The following is a 24,088-nucleotide window of genomic DNA, read 5'->3' as shown; positions in this document are numbered from 1 at the left end:
TCTCAGGGTCCTCTTAGCCACCCCAATTTACAGTCGCTGCATTTGACGGCATGGCGGTTGAGACCGCGGTTTTGAGGGCCCGCGGGTTCTCCTCACAAGTCATTCACACCATGCTCAAGGCTCGTAAGCCCTCCACCGCAAGAATTTACCACCGTACTTGGCGGTCTTATTTTAGTTGGTGTGAAGCTCAGGACTTTTCCCCGGTCACCTTAGTTCCCCGTCTTCTCTCCTTCGGGGCTGGAACTGGGGTTGTCTCTAAGTTCCCTTAAAGGTCAGTTTTTGGCCCCTACTGTTCTTTTCCAGCGGCCCCAGGCTTCTAATTCTCTTGTCCGGACTTTCCTGCAAGGAGTGGCGCACGCTGTTCCTCCTTATCCAAGGCCACCATTTCTAGGTGGATTAGGTCCGCCATTTTGGAAGCCTATCGCTGCAAGGGGAAGATTCCTCCTTTCAGGGTTGTGGCTCATTCCACTCGTTCTGTTGGGGGCATTCTGGGCTCTCCAGAATAGAGCCTTGGCCTTGCAGATTTGCAAGGCGGCTACCTGGTCATCTTTGCACACTTTCTCGAGGTTCTACTGAGTTCATACTTTCGCATCAGCTGATGCTAGTCTGGGGCGTAAAGTGTTGCAGGCGGCAGTGGATTGGCCATCTGCCTGATTACTTATCTGCCCACCCAAGGGACGGTTTTGGTACGTCCCACGGTCTGTGTCCCTCAATGGAGCTGATAGAGAAAAGGAGATTTTTTAACACTTACCGTAAAATCTCTTCCTCGAAGGATCCATTGGGGGACACAGCTTCCGCCCTTTGTTTGGGGTTTTCCCGTTGGTTCTCTGTCCGAGGGTGTGTTCAGTTATGTTTTTCCTTCTGGGTCTCGGACAGTTTTTGGGTTTTCCCTGACCTATTGGTCTCCTCCTATTGCTCTAGAACTTAACCTGACTAGCTCAGAGCCTGAAGGCGGCTATATCCTGCTGGGAGGAGCTGACTTTTTTTTTATTACCATAGTGTCACACTTAGAGACAGCAAGATACACCCACGGTCTGTGTCCCCCAATGTATCCTTCGAGAAAGATTTTACGGTAAGTGTTAAAAAACCTCCTTTTTGTTTTCTCCCTTTTTTTTTTGTTCCAATACACACAAAGGGAATAAACATGTGTATAGCAAAACATGTGTTACTGCAATCCTTTTCTGTGAGAGATACTTCATTTTCTTGAAAAATTTCAGGGGTGCCAACATTTACAGCCACAACTGTATGTATGTGTGTATATTATAGTAAGTTCTTACAGAACATGTTCATTATCTTTTCAGTCCTATAATTGCTTTTTTCTTTGTTGTAGTTTCTTAGCCTCGACGATATAAGTGACCCCAAGAAAACTAACGTGGATTTGAAAAAAGACCAAAATCCAAATGTATGTTACCGTACAATTACCTATTAATATAATTCTTGTACAGTCTCTTCTTTACTTTTATTCCCAAGATTTTTTTCTTAAACTATTTGCTTTTATTTGTTTTTAGTTATCCCCCCCCCCCCCCCCCAATCTTTGTTTTGTCTTTTGTCTGTTTTGTTTATTTGATCTAGTTTTTCATTTACATTTTTCTTTTTTAAAAGCTGGTGAATATTGTTCCCCTTACACCAATGGCGCTTGTTCCTCCTGAGGAAGTGGAAAAGAAAAACAACCCATTATGCAGGTGAGTAATTAAATCATTTACTAATCAAATGTAGCAGGGTTGCCCATGGACATTGGCTTTTTGGTGTGTAGGTTCTACAGTCAAATACATTAAAACAATAGCCCTGATTTACTTAAAGTGGAGTGGAGTTCTTTGTGAGTTTTGTTTCCTGACGAATATCTTTCCACGGTATTTTCTAATGTTTCTCTACGTTTTGCTTTTTTACAACTGCTCTGAGCTGTTGGGTTTTCCAGAGCTTAAATCCACCATATTTTCTGTGGAAACATTGGTAAATATGTTGGATTTTTTTTTTTTTTAAAGGTTGAAAATGCCCCCTTTTGACAACCATGCCCCGAAGCCACACACTCTTTTTTTACCCCAAGTAGAATGAAGAGTTGGCCGGGTTCCCGAGGTCCGCGTTACTTCTGGCTCCCGTCCAGCCCTGTCACTGTGCGCACTGACGGTGACGACACGTTGATGACGTCGCCGCGCTGCACAGCGTAACGCAGGACGCAGCAGGAGCCAGAAGTAGCGCGGGCCCCAGACCCCGGGAACAGGTCATTATAAAACCGGGGATAGGGGAGGCAATGGGGGCGGCGTGCGGTGCGGTGGGGGGGGTCGGTGTGCGGTGTGGGGACATTATCGGATTATCGGCAAGGTAATTGCCGACAACGTCAAAAATCGTGAATTTCGGCCAAATCGATAATCGGTCGATCCCTACACAATGCACCCTATTCTGAAGCACAACCTGACAAAACAGGTCCGTTTCACAATAGTAAATTGGGATCAATGTGTTTCACGTTTTCAAACCATGTGACCGTGACCTGTAAAACACACTGCTACACAGACACCATTGGGCTGCATTCACACCTGCAATCTTTGTGAAATTTTATTATGCTTTTTTTTTTGGGAACTCACTCTTGAGTTTGGCAGCAGAATAATACCACAAAAGCTAACTGTGTAATTATAGACTTATACTAGTATTTTTTTCCCCCCCTTATTTGAATTATTTTGTATGTTTTAGCCGAAAAGGTGAAATCTTGGCCAGCAGAAAGGATTTTCGCATGAATACCTGTACCCCTCATGCATGTGGAGCCTTCATGTTAGAACTAGCCTTGATGTCCCCAACACAATTTATGCAAAATATCCAGCGAATAGAGGATGCCAGTTTTCAACCAGGTAGAGAAACTTCCATAAGGTTGTCTGACTAGTATATAGTGACTGTCAAATAAAATGTTCCTATTTTACACACATATATTCAAAAGATTTTATGCTGTGCAGTTTAAAATAAACTAAGTGACTGGAAACAGCTTTAAATGTAGGGTACTCCGCCCCTAGACATCTTGGCGACTATCGAAAGTATAGAGGATAACATGTCTGGTCACGGGTCATCCCATCTTCCGGCCGAGCATCCCGGTGTTCTAAACATTTATGTTTAGGATCCCAGCGGCCGGACCCCCTGCGATCGGAAGGGTCCCCCCGCAATTGGAAGGGTCCCTGCAGCCGGACCCCACGATCAGGCATCTTATCTCTTATCCTTTTGGATAGGGGAGATAATGTGTAGGGGCTGAATACCCCCTTTAAATGGGCTACTACAAAAACATGCTGAATTTTTAAATGCTATGGTTGGGTGTATAAAAAAGCTTTTTTTATCTTCTGCAGGTGTGCAGAATGTGGAAAATAAGAATGAAAATATGGAAGCTGAATGTAATGCACCTGTGCCAGTTTTGAATTTCTCAGATGATAATGGTGAGTCATTTTATCTTTAAATGGGCGCGCTCATTAAAACAAAAAATGTTGCTATTGCAGGTATGCTGTAAAGAGCAACTCATTAAAAGTAATTTTTGCTATTGTTCTCCTAATGCTAAATAAAAAAACATTTCTCATATACTTTGTTAAAACATAGAAAACTTCCTTATTTTATTTGTGCTTAAAAAAAGCTCAAGAGCACATTTTCCACGTCTCATACACAGACTTTGGACCGAAACCCAAACACAGGAAGTGCAGCCTGGAGTGCTGAGGGGTGTGTGTCCAACCAAAAGCATATGGCAGTTAAGTGTGAGAGTAGCTATGATTGGATGAGGCTGGACCCCCCCCCTCAGCACTCCTGACTTTGCACTTCGGTCCAAAGTCTGTGTATGATATGGGGGAAAATGTGCTCTTGAGCTTTTTTAAGCACAAATTAAACATAGTAAACTTTTTTTTTTTTAAGCAAAGTATATAAAAAAAAAAATGATTTACCATAAGGAGAACAATAGCAAAAATTACCCTTTAAAGCATACCTGTCATAGTGCAAAAAAAAAAAAAATTGTTACTCAGTACATAATCCTTATCATGTACATACATTTTTGTGTCTAGGACCTATATATCCAGAGCAATTAGCATTTATCTGCTGCTCAGTTACTTTTTCATCTTGCTGGCTGGAGGGGCGTCTGTCTGTCTCCCTCAGTGACTCATCTGCTCTGAGTCTCGGGAGCCTGGGCAGTCAGCCAATCACTCTACTTTGTAACCCTTTCCTCTCTGGTTTTATACAGTACATACACACACATCATTCATATATCATACATACAGTACACACACACACACGCTGCCTCAGGACCCCAACCCCCCCCCCTCCTGACCCCAAATTCACGGTGAAGGAGGTGGCGGTGAAGGAGGATGGGGGGGGGGGAGAGGCTAGCTTGCATTATGCGGTTTAGAGATTGTGGCTAGCGCTGGGGGGGGGGGGGGGGGGGGTGAGCTTGAGGCTAGCCGCAGCCTGGTGCTGGCAGCGAGTGGTTTCCTGGCTCCCTCTCTTGGTTTACATTGCAGGATTACACCGCACTGCCTGTGTGTGCACGCTCCCTGGGCTCGTTCACAGGCAGTGCATGTCCTCGCATACACTAGCTGATACAGCGGGGATTGCCTTTATTCGATACCAGCATGCTTTAAGGCCAGTATCCTGTATGTTGCAAAAATAAAGACCAGTCTGTCTGGATAAAAGATACGCGACTCCTAGTGGTGGCTATTTTTTGGTAAAATTTCTGGTTAACAATGACAGTGCCTCTTTAAGGTAACTGTAGTGTGAATGCCATGTTGTTTCAGTTGTGTGACTTGTACAGATGCAGCACACTACTGTTACAAGCCCCCTATAGCTACTCATTTACAGGCATTTCAAGTTTATGTTAAATGTATATGTAAAACAACTTATCGCTTTTGAGAAAAACTGAAAATAGATTAAATTTGAAGACTTTTCTCAAATACAAATCACAATCAAATTGCCTGCAAAGAGATTTGTTCTCTTAAAGGGGTATTCCGCCCCTAGACATCTTATCCCCTATCCAAAGGATAGGGGATAAGATGTCAGATCGCCGCGGTCCAGCTGCTGGGGACCCCCGGGATCCCCGCTCCGGCACCCCGCTATCATTACAGCACAGAGCGAGTTCGCTCTGTGCGTAATGACGGACGATACAGGGGACGGAGCAGCGTGACGTCATGGCTCTGCCCCTCGTGACATCACAGCCCATCCCCTTAATGCAAGTCTATGGCAGGGGGCGTGACTACCGCCACGCCCCCTCCCATAGACTTGAAAGAGGCGGGCTGTGATGTCACAAGGGGCAGAGCCGTGACGTAACTATGCTCCGGCCCTGTATTGCCCGTCATTACGTGCAGAGCGAACACGCTCTGTGCTGTAATGATAGCGGGGTGCCGGAGCGGGGATCCCGGGGATCCCCAGCAGCGGGACCGCTGCGATCTGACATCTTATCCCCTATCCTTTGGATAGGGGATAAGATATCTAGGGGCGGAGTACCCCTTTAAGGTCCACTCCCCCATATAATACAACTGTGGATCTGTTTGACTGATTTCATGTACATCTCTGATATTTCCACATCATGGTACTATGTTGCTGCTAGAGATGCGCTTCTCTGTTTATTTTCCCGGTTGCTGGGATCCCCACCTATGTTTTTTCGGACTTGGGGTCTATTCACACTTCTGAATTTCCGCTTGCAGAATTCTGCCTCAAATTAAAGCCCATAGACTTCTATGGGATTCCGCACTCCCATTCACACTTCTGAATTTCCGCAAGCGAAAATTCAGAAATGGGAATGGGAGTGCGGAATCCCATAGAAGTCTATGGACTTTAATTTGAGGCAGAAATTCTGCCATTTGGATAGATTCTTACTGTTTTCCAGTGTTACTTTTGTATTCAGACTTGCTGCAAGTATTTTTTTAACTTTATTTTTGCACTACGAGATCATGGCCACTATTAGATTCTTATCATGGCATGTAAGGGGTTTGGGCTGTCTACACAGGCGGTTTGTTATTTGCTTATATATGTAAATATAACTGTCCTACTGTGCCTTCAGGAGACACACTTGACCCCTGAGACAGTTTATTGGTTGTCGCCCCATGGGCACAGTGGCAGGCTCACTCCTGTTGCTCCTCATACTCTAGGGGTGTGTCTCTGTTGGTCCACAAGTCCTTGAAGTGGAACGTATAGTGTACGAACATCCAGAGGGGAGGTTTATTTTTGTTCAGTGTCCCTTCTTGATAGTTTTCTTTGTCATCTTGGGTATGTATGTTTCTCCGTGGTATGATTGTGTTACATGCTTTATTATTAGACTTAGCTATCTAATCCTCTATCTGCACTTTTACTCTCTACATAAGATGTACTCTTGTTAGACTGTGGGTCATAATACTCTACGTAATAGGGAATCTTTCTCTAGTTTCTTTAGCCTCCTCATGAGCTATGCTGTTCGTAGTCTCTGATCACTACCCTATGTTGCTCACTGTCACCTTACCTGGGCCCCCTTGTACCCATAGTTGGCGATTTTAACCCATACCGGTTCTCTTTGGTATAGTATCCCGGCTCAACTGCAACTGTTTATGAAGGGTCATACTACTTACGCCATTAATTTGATAATTTGGGAAACAGCCAAAGTCTATTTGAGGGGTTATCTGCAATCTTCCATTTCTTTTCTAAAGCAGGAGATGGCCAGAGAGGAAAGGGATTTGGAGACTAAATGTGCTGAGTTGGAGCGAGGTGTATATACAGAAGCTCATTTGTCTGATACACAAGGGCGCATGGTTATTGGCAGGCAGTACCTGTTCCTTCTTCAAGCTTCACAGAATTAAGTCTTTAATAAACAAACTACATATGAACTTGATAAGCAGTCAGGTGAACGGTTAGCATACCTTGTCCACCAGAGCTCTCAATCAATTTTGCATACTGTGGACCCTGATGGCACTGTACTTACTCAAAATTAGCATATTTTATGATTTAACTGATTTATATTCCACTGGGGATGCCTTTCCTCATTATGCTATGGGTGAATACCTGAGCTTCATCAGTTTCCCAACACTAACATCCAATTGATCTGGTCTGCTGGATGCAGACGTCACAACTGAAGGAATGGTAGAAGCTTTTCAATGTTCCGTGGAGACAATTCCACATTCTACAAAATGTAAAGCCCTTTCTTTAATTGGATACACATTCAATAATTGAGCTAGAATATAGAAACCGAGGAGCTTTAATACCAGCCATTCTGTTAATAGTACATACTCTTTTTCTGTAAATATAGGGAATGATGATGGATTTGTTCCACTGGACGAACACCATGAAGAAGATAATGTAGAAATGGAACCTATTGAACACATTGAGCGACAGCAGGTAACATGAATTTTTATTGTACTGTCATGTGCTTGTATTGTATGAGATGTATTGACACGTAAGTTTTGCTTAGTCTGAAGGTGCCAAAACTTTGATCTGTAGATTTAAGGTCTGTGAAAGTTGGTGCTTTTGCATAATTGCAATAGTTTACAAGAACATATTTACAGTCGAAATAATTCAGACGCAAGGGAATATCCAATGTGTTTTTTTTGTGTGTACACACACACACACACGCATCCTCCAGCTGTTGCAAAACACTTGTTAACTCAGTGTTACGCAACCAGTGTGCCTCCAGCTGTTGCAAAATTACAACTCCCAGCATGTACGGACAGCCAAAGGGCATGCTGGTAGTGGTTTTCAACAGCTGTAGGCACACTGGTTGCAAAACACTGAGTTTGGTAACAAACTCTGTTTCGTAACCAGTGTACCTTCAGCTGTTGCAAAAACTACAACTCTCAGCATGCAGTGACAGCTAAAGGACATGCTGGGACTTGTAATTATGCAACAGCTAGAGGCACACTTTTTCCTAACTACAACTCCCAGCATGCCAAGACATGCCAAAGGGCATGCTGGTAGTTGCAGTTGTGCCTCCAGCTGTTGCAAAGCTACCACTCCCAGCATGCCCTTTGGCTGTGCATGCTGTGAGTTGTTGCTAAACAACAGCAGTAGGCAAACAGCGCTTACCTCCTGCTGTTGGATCCCTCCGCCGTAGACCGCCGAGACCACCCCCGGCACACGGGACCCCGGGTGAGCCTCCCTCCACCGCCGATCACCCGCTAATGCCGGTGCCACCTTACTTCTTCTGGTCAAGGGTGATCAGTGTCGACTCTGACTGCACCAATCGCCCTTTTTTTTCCGGTTCACTGGTGACTCAATTGACTCCAAATTGCCGAAATGGATTGATCAGTGAACGCCGACATGGGGCGTGGGGTGTTTTGCACAGGGTGCTTGCTGAATGATTTCAGCAGGCATCCCGGTCTGGTCCCTGGCCGGTGAGCAGCTGGGACCGAAATTCCCAAGTGCGTACAGGTACGGCCTTGGTCCTTAAGTGCCAGGATGTCAGGGCGTACCTGTACGCCTTTGGTCCTTAAGGGGGTTAAGGGGACAAGTCGGGAAAAGGTTTATGGAGCACACTAAGGAGCTGACCGACCCCACCGATCATGTTGGTTCTGGACATTTAACACCAATAAATGCCGAAATAAATAGCAATTTCAACATTTAGGAGGTTGTTTGGCAGGTGCTGCCCTGTCTGACCTCTGATCTGCACCCCCACAACACAATCACGATTGGATATCTTGACAGCCTGGAGGCCTACTGAAGGCCACTGTGCTAGCCATGGTGGCCTGCCTGTACAGCCTGCCTCCAGCAGATTACCAATTTTACAGAACAGTGCAATGAAATTGCACATCAATCAAATGGCAATAAAATTATTGCTTGTAATACTCCTATTGGGAAACATTAGAAGTGTGTTTAAAAAATATATAAAAAAATACACCCCTAATAAAAATTCAAAACACACCCCACTTTTTTTTTTTTTTTTTTATAAAATAATTTAAAGTACATTTATTTTGTGGCAATGTCTGTCCTATTAAAATATTTTTAACACTATTGAGCCTGTATGATCGTTGTAAACGTACACCAAAATTTTTATTTTTATTCTTTTAACAAAGGGATCAAAAGTTAAATGAATCTAAAATTGATAAATGTGCAAAAATTTGCCTTTACACATCTTCATAGACAGAAAAGTAGAGTTAGCAATATCAGGATATAATTTTTTTTACTGCACAGTGAATTGAAGAAAATGCATTAAAATGTAGTTAAAAAAAAAAACTTCACTTTGTGCAGATCCAGACAGAGGACCGAGGATATATGCTCCGACAGAGGGAAATGAAGGAAATACCAGTTTCGACTGTCAAGGTACTGTACTTCTGTTTGCTTTTTCTTAAAGGGGTTTTACCATGATCTACTTTCCACAGCAAACTTAAAGGTAACCCTGAGTAAAACAATGTATAACTTAGTCATCTGGTCCTGTTGCAGAGAAATCTGTTGTATTGCTTAGAAGTAATTTTTCGCCCTGTCCACAGTGGAGGCGGGAGTTGGCTTTTCTAGCTTCACTGCCTCTGTCCCCTCTACTGCCATATTTTCTCCCACCTCTTGCAGTGGAGCGCACACATAGGAATAGACTCTCTTGCCAAGAGTGAAGAGTCTATAAATATTCTCCTGCAATTGGACTTAGTTATACATTATAAGATAATGCGGACATGATCTTATTTCCTTGTATCTTATTTCCTTGTATTTTTTTTATATGAAAATCTGTCTGGTGGGCAAAGCTTCTTACTGTCACAGGGTTTGATTTAAACTCCATTTCCCAGCATTCATTAGTGCAGATGCTCATTCGTTTGCTTCATAATAAAGTGATCTTCTTTTTTCACTCCTCACACAGTGTACGTTGTTGTTATAGCGCATAATTTCACCACCTCCTTCCAACTGAATAGTGTTACAGTCTGTAATATAGAAGCAAAACCAGTGTATAATGTATATTTACCTCACCATGGCCAGTAAATATTCAGGCAGGCAGCTGGACTGCCTAACATAAGTTTGTAAGTAAACCTTTTACAGTGTAGCAGCTGTATACTACAGTCTATATTGGCATATGTGAAGGGAACTGAGCATGCCTGACCAAAAGAGAACACTGCCTGCAGGATGAATCCCATGGCAACAGGCAAAAAAAAAGAGAACATCCAGCATATAATACTAAAGCTGCCTTTAAAAAATAGATTTCTGATCATTTGTATATGCAAGTGTGTATATATTTATACATAATGCATCAGTTTAGACCTATTTATCTTCATGGTAAAATCCCTTTGTCCATAGAGGTGAATGGTGGGCAAGTAATGTGGTCTATGAATATACTAATAATGTTGGGTGCTAGGCTATCCAACTATTGTCTTCTACAAACCTGGTAAAACTGCTTCTTTATAGGTTTGTGCTCCAGTGTCTGTCACTACTCTGCAAATAAGTATTGTCTTAGGGTTTATTTACATGGCAGAATTTCCTCAAGTGGAATTCCTCCTCAAATGGAAGGCCAATACACTTCTGGGGGGGACACACACTCCCATTCGCACTTCTGCAGAATTTGGATTCCGCACAAAATCCTCACAAGCAGAAGTGGAATAGGGGTAGATGAGCGGTAATTCAGCCATGTGCATAGACCCTTAGTTGCTATCTCTGTGTCAGAGAAAGGGGACAATCTACAATGTACGTCATCTAGCAGAATCTCCTCATAATAGTAGATCCAATACTTAGGCCTATTTGATCAATTTGTCAAGTTTTTCAGTACAAAACATACCAGACTGTAGTGTTAATTGCGATTTTCTTTCCCTGTTAAAGCTATTCTAGAAGTTTCTTGTCCATAGTCAGTCATGACTGTCTTGGTCAGTTTAGAGATTTATTATAAAAAGTACAATAAACTATTGTAGGAATATCTAGAAAAATCTATGTATGACAAGTTAGTGACTCTTTATTTATTATTTTTTATTTATTTTGTCATAGAATAATCTTTTGGACCCCTGGCGCAGTCTAGACCCTTTTGAATCTTCTGAGGAAAAGCCATTTAAAAAAGGTAATGTCTTTATTCTCGCCTGTTTTTTATGTGCTTGTGTCTTGAGGTTTTTGTCTGAATTGTTTGTCTTCTGTTTATGTAAGGCAAGCACTACACAGTTCCTCGAGGAGTAGTAGATGATCTATCCAATAACAAGCGAAAAAGGAGATTAACCTGCAAGCTCCAAGACTTTATGAAATGGTTCACCTCTTCATGTGAGTATAATTCTACACATTAACGGAAATATCATGATTAGAGATGAGCGAACAAACAGTAAATTGGATTCGTCACGAACTTCTCGGCTCGGCAGTTGATGACTTATCCTGCATAAATTAGTTCAGCTTTCAGGTGCTCTGGTGGGCTGGATAAGGTGGATACAGTCCTAGGAGACTATTTCCTAGGAATGTATCCACCTTTTCCAGCCCACCGGAGCACCTGAAAGCTGAACTAATTTATGCAGGAAAAGTCATCAACTGCCGAGCCGAGAAGTTCGTGACGAATCGATTTTACTGTAAGTTCGCTCATCTCTAATCATGATTGCAGATGTTTGAGAAAAAACTAATATTTTCAGAAAAACAATGCGACATGCAGCAAGTTGCGAGTGCTACTTTGAATGCAAGTGTGAGACACCCCTAGGATGGTTGAACTGCACATGCTTGTTACAGGCAATGGATGATCCAGCTCTCTGTACCCCACTAATCTCGTCTATTGGGGATTGGATTTTAAGAAAAGGGAAGCTATACACCAATCCACAGGCTGTTTAAGGAAGAGCAAGAAAATACACAAGCACTGATCACATGACAACTCCCATTTCCTGTCCACAAATACATTACTAATTCTTCTCCTTCATCATGTAGCTGTTAGGGTAGCACATCTATGGACCACCATATTTATATTCTACCATAAAGCAATGTAGCATATGCCATGCAATAGAAATTTTGAAGGTTACCAGCGAAGAATGTAGAGGAAAAAAGTTGGATTCTTATATTGTGACATTATCTTTATAGCCATTGAATTTCCTGCATTATGAATATTGTACTAACTGACTTTGAAACAAAGTTTTATGTTGTGTTGTTGTTTTCCATGTGGGAGTACTTTTACTTGATGACTTAAATTTTGCAGCTTGGGATGGTGCGGAAGAGGTAAAGTCTAGAAGGAAAGGTCCAACATTTGCAGGTATGTTTGTGGTTTCATTTGTTGATGGTACATATGATATTTACTGTGCTGTGTAGGGGTTTAAACAGCTAGGAATCTGTCAGCAGAAAATCAGGCTGTATAGGGTTCATACTTGTCTGTTCAGGTGCATAGATTTATTCATTAGGAAAAAAGATAAACCATAAACATTTGTATCAAGGATTCAACAAGTAGGCTGATCAGGTAGAGGGCTATTTGTTTGCCTATTTTTTTTTTTTTTTTTACCAATTACCGCATTTTTCGTGGAAAAAGTCGGTGCGTCTTATACGGCGAATACATCCCTATCGCGGCGGTCCCTGCGGCCATCAACGGCCGGGACCCGCGGCTAATACAGGACATCCCCGATCGCGGTGATGCCCTGTATTAACCCTTCAGACGTGGCGATCAAAGCTGAACGCCGCGTCTGAAGCGAAAGTGACACTAACCCGGCTGTTCGGGACTGCCGCGATTTCACTGCAGCGGTCCCGAACAGCCCGACTGAATAGCCGGGTTAGTGCTTACAGGACACCGGGGGGGACCTTACCTGCCTCCTCGGTGTCTTCTCCGTTCAGGGATCCCCTGTATGCCAGCGCTCTCCTTCCTCGTCATCGTGCGTAACGACGTGATGGCGGCGACGGAGAGCGAGGATACCCGGCCGGCAGCAGAGACGTTCCGGAGCGACGGGGACACGGTGACAGCGATGGAGCGACATCCAGGGCAGCGGTGACAGGTCCGGAGCGGTGGGGACACGTGAGTATTACCTCCTATGCAGTGGTCTTCAATCTGCGGACCTCCAGATGTTGCAAAACTACAACTCCCAGCATGCCCGGACAGCCAACGGCTGTCCGGGCATGCTAGGAGTTGTAGTTTTGCAACATCTGGAGGGCCGCAGGATGAAGACCACTATTGGGTTCAAAATCTTTGCACCTATAAATTGGGTGCGTCTTATACGCCGGTGCGTCCTATAGGGCGAAAAATACGGTAAATTGGAAAGGGATAGAATACAGGGTTTTTCACAGGTTTTTTTTATGCCGAAAATGCCAGGAATTGATTGAAGAAAATGCTCTCTTATTTATTTTATTTTATACATGCCTCCATTTGATTAATTCCTGGCTTTGTCTTCAAAAGCTGCATAAAAAACCCTACACGTGGGAACATACCTTAATGCAACAATCAAAGAACAAATCTTCCTAAATGGTGTAAACTCCCAGGGGTCACTGTAGGGCTCTTCAGGAAAAGAAATCACTGTTACATGTTGGTATTGTCCTGCAGTCACTTTCAGTTCCTTTCTTCCCACATACAGAACCACAAAGTTAACCCATTTCATCCTGTTCCCTGACAAACTAGTGCTTTAATAAATATTAGTTAGAGCATTTATTCTGCTATCTGATTTTTATTTATTTTAGTTTTTATTTTATTTTTTCCAGACATGGAAGTATTGTATTGGAAACATGCCAAAGAACGTCTTGCTGCACAAAGGCAGCTCCAGAAAAGAATGGCAAGTATATTTTTCTGGATTTGTCAGTGTATCAGTTACCTTTTATTTTCTCATCAGAATGAGTATATTTGTGGTGAAAGCACTGAAACTTAGATTGTATTTTATGGGGTTTTCACACATGGGGGGGGGGGGGAGATTTAACAGAATCTATGCATAGGAAAAGCATTTTTATGAAAAAACTAGAGCTGAGCGAACGTACAGTAAATTCGATTCGTCACAAACTTCTCGGCTCGGCAGTTGATGCCTTATCCTGCATAAATTAGTTCAGCTTTCAGGTGTTCCGGTGGGCTGGAAAAAGTGGATACATTCCTAGGAAAGAGTCTCCTAGGACTGTATCCACCTTTTCCAGCCCACCGGAGCACCTGAAAGCTGAACTAATTTAGGCAGGAAAAGTCATCAACTGCCAAGCCGAGAAGTTCGTAACGAATCGAATTTACTGTAAGTTCGCTCAGCTCTAGAAAAAACGCAAGCACTGTGTCCTTGTAAACTTTTTTCATGTCATTCTTAGGGACCACAGTTTGCAAAGGTGGCAGAATTGCTTGCTGAAGATGACCCGGTCAACCATGTGGATGAAATCCGCGATGCAGACTATCTGGATAATGACGATGGTGCAGGTCTGTAATATATATATTGTACTGGGAGTAGATCAGACTGTTGCCTGCTGTGGGCTCACTACATCAGGCATACTAAGAAGTTAAAGCTAAACAGAGGCTTTTCAATTTAATGTGCTACAACCAGCTTTATTTTATGCTCATGCAAAAAAAAAATAATAATCCGTTCAGTTAATTTCTTTAAATCCAAAGCTTCCAAATTGTTCAAAATGGTAAAGAAACATATTTGAACATTTTACTTGCCAGAAATATCAACAACTTTACTTAAAGGTCTGCCAAATAACAAGTCTTTCGGGGTTGGGTTAGGATTAAGTCAACAATGTAATATTTGGTTTATGGCTGTAGATTTTGTCTACTTTGAGAACGCCGGAAGTAGAAAATGAGGAAATAGTTGACAAAGTATGATATGTTGCTCTCTGCGTGGTTTATTAATACAGTATATTGAGACACCCTAATGTTTGCCTTTATCAATAAAGATCTCTGCTTTTTATGGTAATGAAGGGAAATGCCCTTTTGGGCTCCTTTAACACTATATGTTGCTCTGTTTTAAAGACCCGCTACAATGTCCCGTTAAGAAAACCCTTAAAAACAACCGTTAAAAAATCCCATTCGTCTATGTGATTTTTTGATTATCCGTTATAGCCCGTTATGAATAACGAACGTTATTTGTGACTGGAGAAAAATTTAGTGTATGTAACGTCCGTTATTCATAATAGGTGATAATGGATAATCAGAGGAGTGCTATCAGACAGGAGAGAGCACGGAGGAGTGCCATCAGACAGGAGAGAGCAAAGACAGGAGAGAGCACAGGGGAGTGCCTGATAGTACTCGTATGTGCTCTCTCCTGCCTAATAGCACTCCTCTGTGCTCTCTCCTGCCTAATAGCACTCCTCTGGGCTCTCTCCTGCCCGATCAGAGAGCACCTCCCCTGGGCTCTCTCCTGCCCGATCAGAGAGCACCTCCCCTGGGCTCTCTCCTGCCCGATCAGAGAGCACCTCCCCTGGGCTCTCCCCTGCCCGATCAGAGAGCACCTCCCCTGCCCGATCAGAGAGCACCTCCCCTGCCTGATCAGAGAGCACCTCCCCTGCCTGATCAGAGAGCACCTCCCCTGCCTGATCAGAGAGCACCTCCCCTGGGCTCTCTGCTGCCTGATCAGACAGCACAGAGGAGTGTTAGCCCACCCTCACTTACTGGACTTTGTCCATGCCTGTCCTTCAGCTTGGACAAAGCCATGATCTTATGTCATGATTTTTATGAAAAGGAAATAACATTTTCTTATGAAGTATGTTAGAAAGGTTCATGTTTTGCCAATATGTACAACATATAAAGTTTTTGAATCAGACAGTGCCCATTTAATGATCAATCCAATATAACTGATAACAAAGACAAATACTGGCTAGCAGACAAAAATACTATAACTGCCCAGTAAACTCACACAGATATCTTGTATAGTCATAAAATAAAATGAAATTATAAGAGTTGGTTGACTTCACGCTGAGCAGAGCAGGTTTCCAATGGCAGATGCAGGAGAGCATCAATCCGGTGCTAATAGTTGAGCATTGATCCTATGGCAGGTGCAGGGGAAAAGCAATCCAGATGTGTTTTAGTCTTGATTGTCTTTTACTAGAGACTTAACCTTACCGACAAATGTCAAATTCAGTGGGAGAAAGGCCCCTAGTATTTAAAACTTTACACATATATTCAGTGGGAAAACAGCAACATTTTTAATAGAAATAAATTACACTTGTTCTTTTCACATATACTATATAATGACCATAAGTTCTATAAATGTATTGACTGTTAAAGTCAATCTGCAGCAGATAACAGCATTATATATGTGAATGGGTTTAAAAAAAAAAAACATCATTCACATGTAGTGAAAACTGTCCGCATGGGAAAAAACTAGAATCTGCAACATGCTTATTCTGTTGGGGAAAATGCTAAGGGCAATTGCAATAGAATGAACTATAAAATGCATATGGTAATATGAAAAATATATACAGACTGAGAAATAATGTTCTTTGTATTGTTCTTCTTTCCTTTGGGTAGATCTCTCAGACCATGAAGATTTAGATCTTAATGTTCCAGCTTGTCTGCGTGAAGAGCCTGCTTGTGCGGATGTTGGTAATGCATGGTCTCATTGTTCCTGCTATTTGTATTATGTGATAAAGGGGGCTTCTTTGTTAGTTTACCAGCAGTGGTAGCATTCATAGGGGGAGATTTATCAAACTGTGTGAGAGAAATAAAATTGAGGGATTTTCCCACAGCAACCAATCACAGCTCAGCTAACGTGCTCTGGTAAAGTGAAAGCTGAGCAGTGATTGGTTGCTGGAGGAAAATCACAAAAAAAATTTTTTCTCTCTCTCGCAATTTGATAAATCTGGGCCATAGTGTTTAGCACTGCAACCAGTGGGCCAAGTGATCATGTCGACCTATGGACGCAACAAGGGTACAGAATATATATTGTAAAACAATTTGTTTTTGGCCGCTTTCACTTAGGTTATTATGTATTTGTTTGAACACTTTTAGAGTCGCTTACCTTGCCTCATATAGTAAAGATGTACTTTGTCCTTCACAGATCCAATGGACCTTCAGGACCAACTGACGTATGAGGAGCTTGTAAGAAGAAATGTGGTAAGTGCAATAATTATTTAACAAGAATAATAAACTTCTCTGAAGATCACAAACTTTCTAATAATTGGCAAAGCTTTTTATAATTCTGTTTACACTGTAATTAATGGGGTATTGAGAGAATGATGGGGAAATACTGGATTTTCTTGATTTTAACACAAGGATGCAACATAAAAGTGTCAAAAAAAAAAGTCTGAAAACTTACTGAATGCATTGTAGGTCTGACAGGTTTATAGAACAAAATTCAGTCATATACTCTCTGTGGCTTCTTCCAGTCCCCCTAGCCTTATTTGATCTCTCCCTCTTTATGTATAGGGAGAGTCAGTCAAGGCTGAGAGGATAGGTAAAAGTCACCAGGGACCACCCCAATGACTTGTGGTTTGGTGCGTATAAAAGTGATTGTTTCATTTTTAAGTAAAATTATGACTTTTTAAGCGGCATTCATTGATCTGAGCCACTGATGAGATCTAAAGTCTCAAAATCTGTAGGTAGCAAGAGTAATAATATATTGGGATTATTATATTTTGTCATTTTTACGATAATTCTTTGGTTACTTTTTTTTTATTTTTTATTCCAATGTAGGAGTTATTTATTGCTAATTCTCAGAAGTATGCACAAGAAACAGTACTCTCCTTGCGTGTGCGAGAATGGGAGGATAAAATGGGACCACAACTTCAAGAACAGGTATCTAACTTCATTGGTGAACTGTTTTAAAGGGGAACTCTGCCCCTATTCAAAGGATAGGGGATAACCAGTCTGATCGCAGGTGACATCACGCCATTCCTCCTCCATTCATGTCAATAGGAGTGGGAGTGACGGCTGTGTGCTAGCCATCATGCTCCCTCCCATAGGCATGAATGGGGGGTGTAGTGCGACATCACAAACACTGAAGCCCCTGGCTTCCATGTTCATGGACACTGCAGCACCAGCCCTGTCTTAGACACCAAATGGGTTTCAATAAATTGGAGATTATATTTTCCTACAAACACATCCTGGTGATAAAGGGAGTAATTTATCAAAACCTGTATAGAGGAAGAGTGGTGCAGTTGCCTAAAGCAACCAATCAAATTGCTGCAGGAGCAACCAATCAAATTTTCAGAGGCCCGTGTAAAAATGAAAGAAGCAATCTGGTTGACACGTGCAAATGCACCAGTCTTCATCTACACATGATTTGATAACTCTCCCCCAATGTGTTTGGTAGGAGTCCTAGCAGCAGTTCCCCCATAATCTGAACTAGAAGATCCCCTTTTGCAAACCATGCATTTAGCTACCTGTTTGTATAGTATTCGAATTAAGACTTTTTTTTTTGTATTTCTCTGCAGGAAGAGCGAGGAGCATTCGATATTCATGATTATGGAGATCGCCTGGTGTCCCAGTTCAATAAGGTGGGAGAGTGGAGATCCTTTGCAAGTCTAATGGCGCACAAACAACCCTATGAAGTTTGCAGATACATGTTGGCATCTCTACAGCTGGTGAGTAGCCATCAATATTTTCTGTTCCCACAACAAAATATACTAAAAACCTGTTTCCTTCTGGATTGCCCCTTTCTGGTTGTTTTTTTAAAGGGGTTATCCAGCATAAGGTGATTTTTAGTACGTACCTGGCAGACAGTATTGGACATGCTTAGGAAGGATCTGCGCTTGTCTTGGGCTAAATGGCTATGCTGTGAGATTACCATAACACTGTGGCTGGCTTTCTGTGAACTTGTATTTCCTGTTTTCAGTTTTCTTGTTTGCCTACAAATCCCATGATTCCATTTTCCTCCTTCCCACACAACAGCTACCCCACCCATTGAAACATAAATGAGCTGCAGACCTGGGGTCTTCAATCAGGGTTCCTACAGCTGTTGCATTAGCAGATTGATCCCTCCACCCATTGAAGCAGACAGGCTCCCTGTCATCAGCTGACTAGTGAGTCAGGTCTCGACCGCATTGCAAGCTGGGAAAAATCTGAGACAGCAGTCATTTTGTATGCTGATAAAAATAAATATTGGGGTGAAAATCGCATAAAAATTGTGAGAAAACCGTCACACACAGGTACAGACACTATATTATGAACCACACTAACTTTACAGCCCCTGTAGCATAGTCAAATAAAAAATATTCCTGGAATACCCCTTTAATTGTAAACCTGCATACATTAAATAAAACATCTGATTGAAATACACAACCTTCTTCCATTGAACAATGTACCATTGAGTGCACACACTGTATAAACTACAGATGACAAATTCAGTCTGCTAACCTGTTATCATAAAATATACAGCATTAAAATTTACGGTGTGTTAAATTGGATGGAGGATACTCAGCTTGCTGAATCCAGCCCCGGCACGACAGTGAATGCTGAGAATATACCACTTTTTTCCAGCTTTCCTCAGGCTGTAATTTATTAAATCTGGGAACCCCTTTAAATTGATCTGTGTATTTAAAGGGGTATTTCGGCCTTAGATATCTTATTCCCTATCCAAAGGGATAGTGGATAAGATGTCTGATCACAGAGGTCCCGCCGCTGGGACCCCCTGCAATCTCGGTGCAGCTATCGGCATTCTGTGCTGGGCGCTGCTCCCGGGACATGACGTCACACCCGCTTCATTCATGTGTATAATGTCTAAGGCCGGATTACCCCTTTAATTCCACACATTGGCAAATAGTGCAGCACAAGCATGTATTACAGCTGTTTAACTAGAATTCTTGGATAAGGAGTATAGCTGTAATACTATTAAACAGTATCCTATTTACAGACACTTACAAATCATGTCATCTATGGCATGTTGACAGGTGGAAAGGAAATCTGTGGTGAATTAAATATCCAATAACTTCTGCACTGTTTGAATTTAACTCTTTGCACAATTTAGTTTCATTTAATGCAGTACTGACTTATACAGTAAATGTTCTTTTTCTCACCAGGCCAATGATTACACAGTAGAGGTGTCCCAGAAGCCAGGACTCTCTGAAGGACTGGATACAATGTCCCTACGTCTTCTCAGTCAACAGAAGGCACATGAGCGATTTAAGACTTACACAGCTCCATCTGTTGCTGAGCACTGACAATAAGGATAAGAAAGTTCATTACACAATTGAGTCTATCATTTTTAGTATGTTATATATAAACAAAACTGTTACAAACTGCATTGGTGACAAATAATGGATGCGTTATTCAGCTGGTATCATTTGAATGGCAGTTAAGAAAAAGACAAGTCACAGAACACACTGCCGAATGGTGAACGGATGTGTTGAACTCAACAACAGTATATTTGCATATTGAAGACAAGTAACTTAATGGACTTCCAGTAACGGAGTGCTGTAATTTGGTGTAGTGCTGTGTGCATTTAACCAAAGACAAAGGGTTTTTATTAAATGTATAATCTGTACATACTTTTAAACCTCTATTTTGTACAGTCTGCTGATCTAGGATCTGTTTTTAAATGTATGTTTGTATAAAATGAATCTATACTCCACTGTTGGTTTATTTCTTGTTTCATTCTCCCCCACTCCAAAAAAACACACTCACGCTCTTATGAAACTGTAACTTTGAGAATGAGACTACATGAATCTTTTTAAAAATTGCCCCAGCACCAATGAGGGCTCGCTATTAAAGGGGTTATCCAGGAAAAAACTTTTTTCTCGAGCGCTTCATTGGGGGGGACACAGGACCATGGGTTATACGCTGCTGACACTAGGCAAAACAAAAAAATAGTCGGCTCCTCCCAGCAGGGTGTATAACCTGCCTCTGGACACAGCATACCTCAGTTTTTAGCTTAGTGTCAAGGAGGCAGACACAGGTCTGGTTGCTCCAGACCTGGTCTTTTTTATTTTTTTTTAAGTTTAGGGCAAAGTTAGATTTTCTTTCCCTTTTTTTATTTTTTCTAGCCTGGGGCGACTGGAGCATTGCGATACCTGATCCCCCACTTGCGAGCTAGGGGCACGGGCATTTCTGAATGACCTGTTAACCTCTCCTTGCCAGCGGTAGGTGTACACCCTGGATCCGGGTTCCCCAAGACCCCTGTTCGCCCTTTGGGGCTAAAGGCAGGGGTCCTATGCTGGCGAAGTCCGATGGAGATCCTGAGGTAAGTACCCTAGGTGAGTATGGCCCCCGTGCCTACTTTACTTTTTTTCTGTTAAAACTACTAGGCTGAGGTTCCTCTTCACTAGAGGAACCTCAGCCTGACCGGCAGCTGACTGCTTGCACTGTCTCCCCTGCAGCAAGCGGCAGGGGAGACAGCATAAGCTCTCGGCTCGAGTCGCAGGTGTAGCTATGACTGCGGCTCGGGCTCTCTTTTTACTTTCGTTCGGGAGTGAGTGGAGCTCCACTCACTCCCGGTTCCCCGGCGCCTCCACAGCACCACTGGGGAACCTTATCCCAAGCCGCAGGGCTCAAAATTTAGCCTGCGGCCTGGGCCTTAGAACGGAGCATAGCTCCGCCCCCCCCTCTCGTGGCAGCAGCCGCAGCTTGTTAATAAGCCGGGAGGTAGGGGCAGACCCTCCTCCCGGCCGGCCGCAGCTAACAGGGATTAGCTTGATTAGGGGCGGGATTGCACAGGGGAGGCCGGTGAGTCTGCAGCGCGCAAACAGGCAGCAGTTCATGCGTCCGCCTGAGTTTTTCCTTCTTAAGCGTGTGCTGCAGGTTCAGTAGCTGTCAGACTCTGGCAGCGTATACAGCTTGGCTATGCTACTCTCCCGGCTCCACTATCTACCACTGGGACACAGGACCTGTAAGTTTTCTGTATCCACTTGGCTGATATTTAGCGCAATGTCTGACTTCGGTCACTTACTATTCCTGTGCTACCTGTCTAACGAAACTACCATGCGGTTTGGCTAATCCCATTTGCCCATCCTGTACGTCCTTGCGTGCCACCCCCTCCCTGACTGCCGCTCAGGACGGGCTCCCTACTGGCGGACGGTCTGATCCACCACCAGAATGGGTCTCCTCCCTTGCCCAATCCATCTCTAACTTGGCCAAGGTTTCCCAGGACATGGTCTCGGCCATGGGGCGGTCTTCCATCCCCCAGGGAGTCCACATCTGATTCTCCCTCTCGCCCTACCCTACGGCCCTCTCGGGTCCGTCCAGGGCGCCTCTCTTCTGCTTCCTCTCTTGAGCCAGTCCAGGTGGCATCTTCCCGCCATACTCCCTCTAGAGATCACAGGATGCCTTCTCCCAGGGAGCGCTCTCTATCTCCTCTTCCCTGCTCCCAGGTTTCCTCCCGGTCCAGGACCCCTTCGGGGTGTTCCCTAACGCCTCCGAGGCTACTCTCGGAGTCTTTTTCTGCCCGGTTCCCAGGGCTACCCCTCTTTTTAGCCCTCCTACTGAATTTGAGGAGCTATTAGAGGTGGCATGGAAGCATCCACATAGACGGTTGGTTCAATGGAACCAAAAAGATGAGGACTTTGTTTCCCTTCCCTCCGGATCTTGTGTCCAAGTGGTCTTCACCTCCTCAGGTGGACCCTCCCGTATCACGGCTCTCCAAGACCATTACTCTACTGATCGCTGATGCGGCTTCCTTCAAGGACCCGTCAGATAAACGTATTGAGAATTTGGCGAAATTCGCCTTCGAAGCAGCGGGATCCGGCTTGTCTCCGGCTTTCGCTTCTACCTGGGTTGCCAGAGCCCTCTTGGCCTGGGCCAGTCAATTACGCCAAGGAATCTTGGCAGGCGCTTCCGCTAGTGACTTAATGGCTTTAACTCGGCAAGTCACTTTAGCTGGGGACTATCTTTGTGTGGCCTCTTTGGATTCCGCTCACTGCATGGCCTCTGCCACGGGTAACCTTGTGGCGTTCCATGTGGCTTAAGGCTTGGAACGCTGATCCAGCTTCGAAGCGTTCCCTTACAGAGCTTCCTTTTTTACAGGATCTCAGCCCTTTGGTAAACGCTTGGATGATATCATCTCTGATGCCACAGGAGGCAAAAGTTCCCTTTTGCCCCAAAATCGTCCATGCCGTTCTGATTCACGGTGTAAAAGCTCCTTCCTTTCGCTATTCAGGGCGTAAGGATAAACCGGGGGCCCCCCAGGAAAGGAGGGTCCCTTCCTTCAAGACTCGCACCTGGAAGTCGGGCCCCTCTAACTGCCCTGCTTCTTCCAAAAAATTTAGAGTTTACCTAATCCGTGGTGTGCGCATTCATTAGTGCTTGGTGGCAGCAGGGGGTGCAGAAGTCAGTGGGGGGGGGGGGGGGTTCTGCCACTCAGCCCAGAACAGTGACTGGTGGCAAGCACAAATGACCCCCACAAAAAAAAATTAAAAAAAAGGACTCGGGAACGGGGGAGTACTGCATCCATTAAACTGCCGGTAATGGTGGCCATAAGAAAGAAATAAAAAAAAAAATGTTTTCAAAAAATTTGAAAAAGCCCCTTCCTCAATAAAAAAATTTAATTGCTCCTTTTTCCTATTTTATCCCAAAAATCATAAAAAAAAAAAATTATAAAACATATTTGGTATCACAGCGTGCGTAAATGTCCGAAAATAAAATGTTAGTGATCCCGTTATAGGTGGTCATTTTAATTTTTTATCAAACATGGAAGCTTTATTTGAAATCAAGAAAAAATACATATAAAATATGCAGGATAAGTATAACAGGTCCATTGACCTATGAACATCCAGGTACAAACAATCAGTAATACATTCCAATATAAGATAACAATGTATTCTGCAAAAACGATATCCGGTGATGCTACACAGCAGTACAAAAAGTTGTGTAGAAAATAGACACATAATACCCATAATAATCAGTAAAAAGCACCCCCTCCACTTCCCAACAATCCCTAGTGTTCAAAACATGAAATCAATACAAAGAGAAGCTATGACAAACGTTAGGGCAATGGGAGGAAGAAATCTACGGTTCCCAAACTAAATTAAAATGATCAACCTGATCCTCCCTAATGGCAGTCAACTTTTCATTTAACATAATAACATTAACCCTCTCCACAACCCTTAAGAATTTTAAATTTGGTTTCCTCCACTGGTGTACGGGGTACTCTATATGGAAGAACAGATGTGAGCAGATCTAAAACCAGTCACCAAAAAGGGATTACTGTCAGACAACTCCACCATGTGTGGTACAGGGTGCCCCTCGCCCGCACTCCCAAAAGCAGAGCAGCGAGAGAAAAGGATAAATGGTGTGAAGGAGTGTTGGCATTTGATAGGATCTATGCAAGATCTTCAAGGAGGTTTCAGCAAGAGGAACCTACCAACTGCCCTTACTGACTGTAATGCAACACTCTCCACTGTGATATGGAGAGTGGGGTGTGAATGTCTGTCTCTCAATCTGTCC

At 43.2% G+C, this 24,088-nt stretch overlaps 1 protein-coding gene across 4 annotated transcripts in view; it reads left to right on the top strand.

The window, feature by feature from the left end:
- The window catches only part of NCAPH2 (non-SMC condensin II complex subunit H2), a 45,071-nt gene extending 24,795 nt beyond the window's left edge, over positions 1–20,276 (top strand). For all 4 annotated transcript variants that reach the window (XM_056573041.1, XM_056573043.1, XM_056573040.1 and 1 more), the window contains exons 6-21: positions 1,331–1,402; positions 1,603–1,682; positions 2,686–2,840; positions 3,324–3,410; positions 7,223–7,311; positions 9,157–9,228; positions 10,864–10,933; positions 11,017–11,127; positions 12,035–12,088; positions 13,513–13,583; positions 14,092–14,197; positions 16,244–16,318; positions 16,773–16,828; positions 17,408–17,509; positions 18,148–18,297; positions 19,732–20,276. In XM_056573041.1, the coding sequence (XP_056429016.1) occupies positions 1,331–1,402; positions 1,603–1,682; positions 2,686–2,840; positions 3,324–3,410; positions 7,223–7,311; positions 9,157–9,228; positions 10,864–10,933; positions 11,017–11,127; positions 12,035–12,088; positions 13,513–13,583; positions 14,092–14,197; positions 16,244–16,318; positions 16,773–16,828; positions 17,408–17,509; positions 18,148–18,297; positions 19,732–19,872 (1,491 nt within the window). In that variant the 3' untranslated portion in view covers positions 19,873–20,276. The remainder of the gene's footprint in view (positions 1–1,330; positions 1,403–1,602; positions 1,683–2,685; positions 2,841–3,323; positions 3,411–7,222; positions 7,312–9,156; positions 9,229–10,863; positions 10,934–11,016; positions 11,128–12,034; positions 12,089–13,512; positions 13,584–14,091; positions 14,198–16,243; positions 16,319–16,772; positions 16,829–17,407; positions 17,510–18,147; positions 18,298–19,731) is intronic.
- The last annotated feature ends 3,812 nt before the right edge of the window (positions 20,277–24,088 follow it).

This window comes from Hyla sarda, chromosome 4 (assembly GCF_029499605.1).
Source record: "Hyla sarda isolate aHylSar1 chromosome 4, aHylSar1.hap1, whole genome shotgun sequence".
Lineage (NCBI taxonomy): Eukaryota > Metazoa > Chordata > Amphibia > Anura > Hylidae > Hyla > Hyla sarda.
This window is presented reverse-complemented; position numbering and strand designations above follow the sequence as displayed.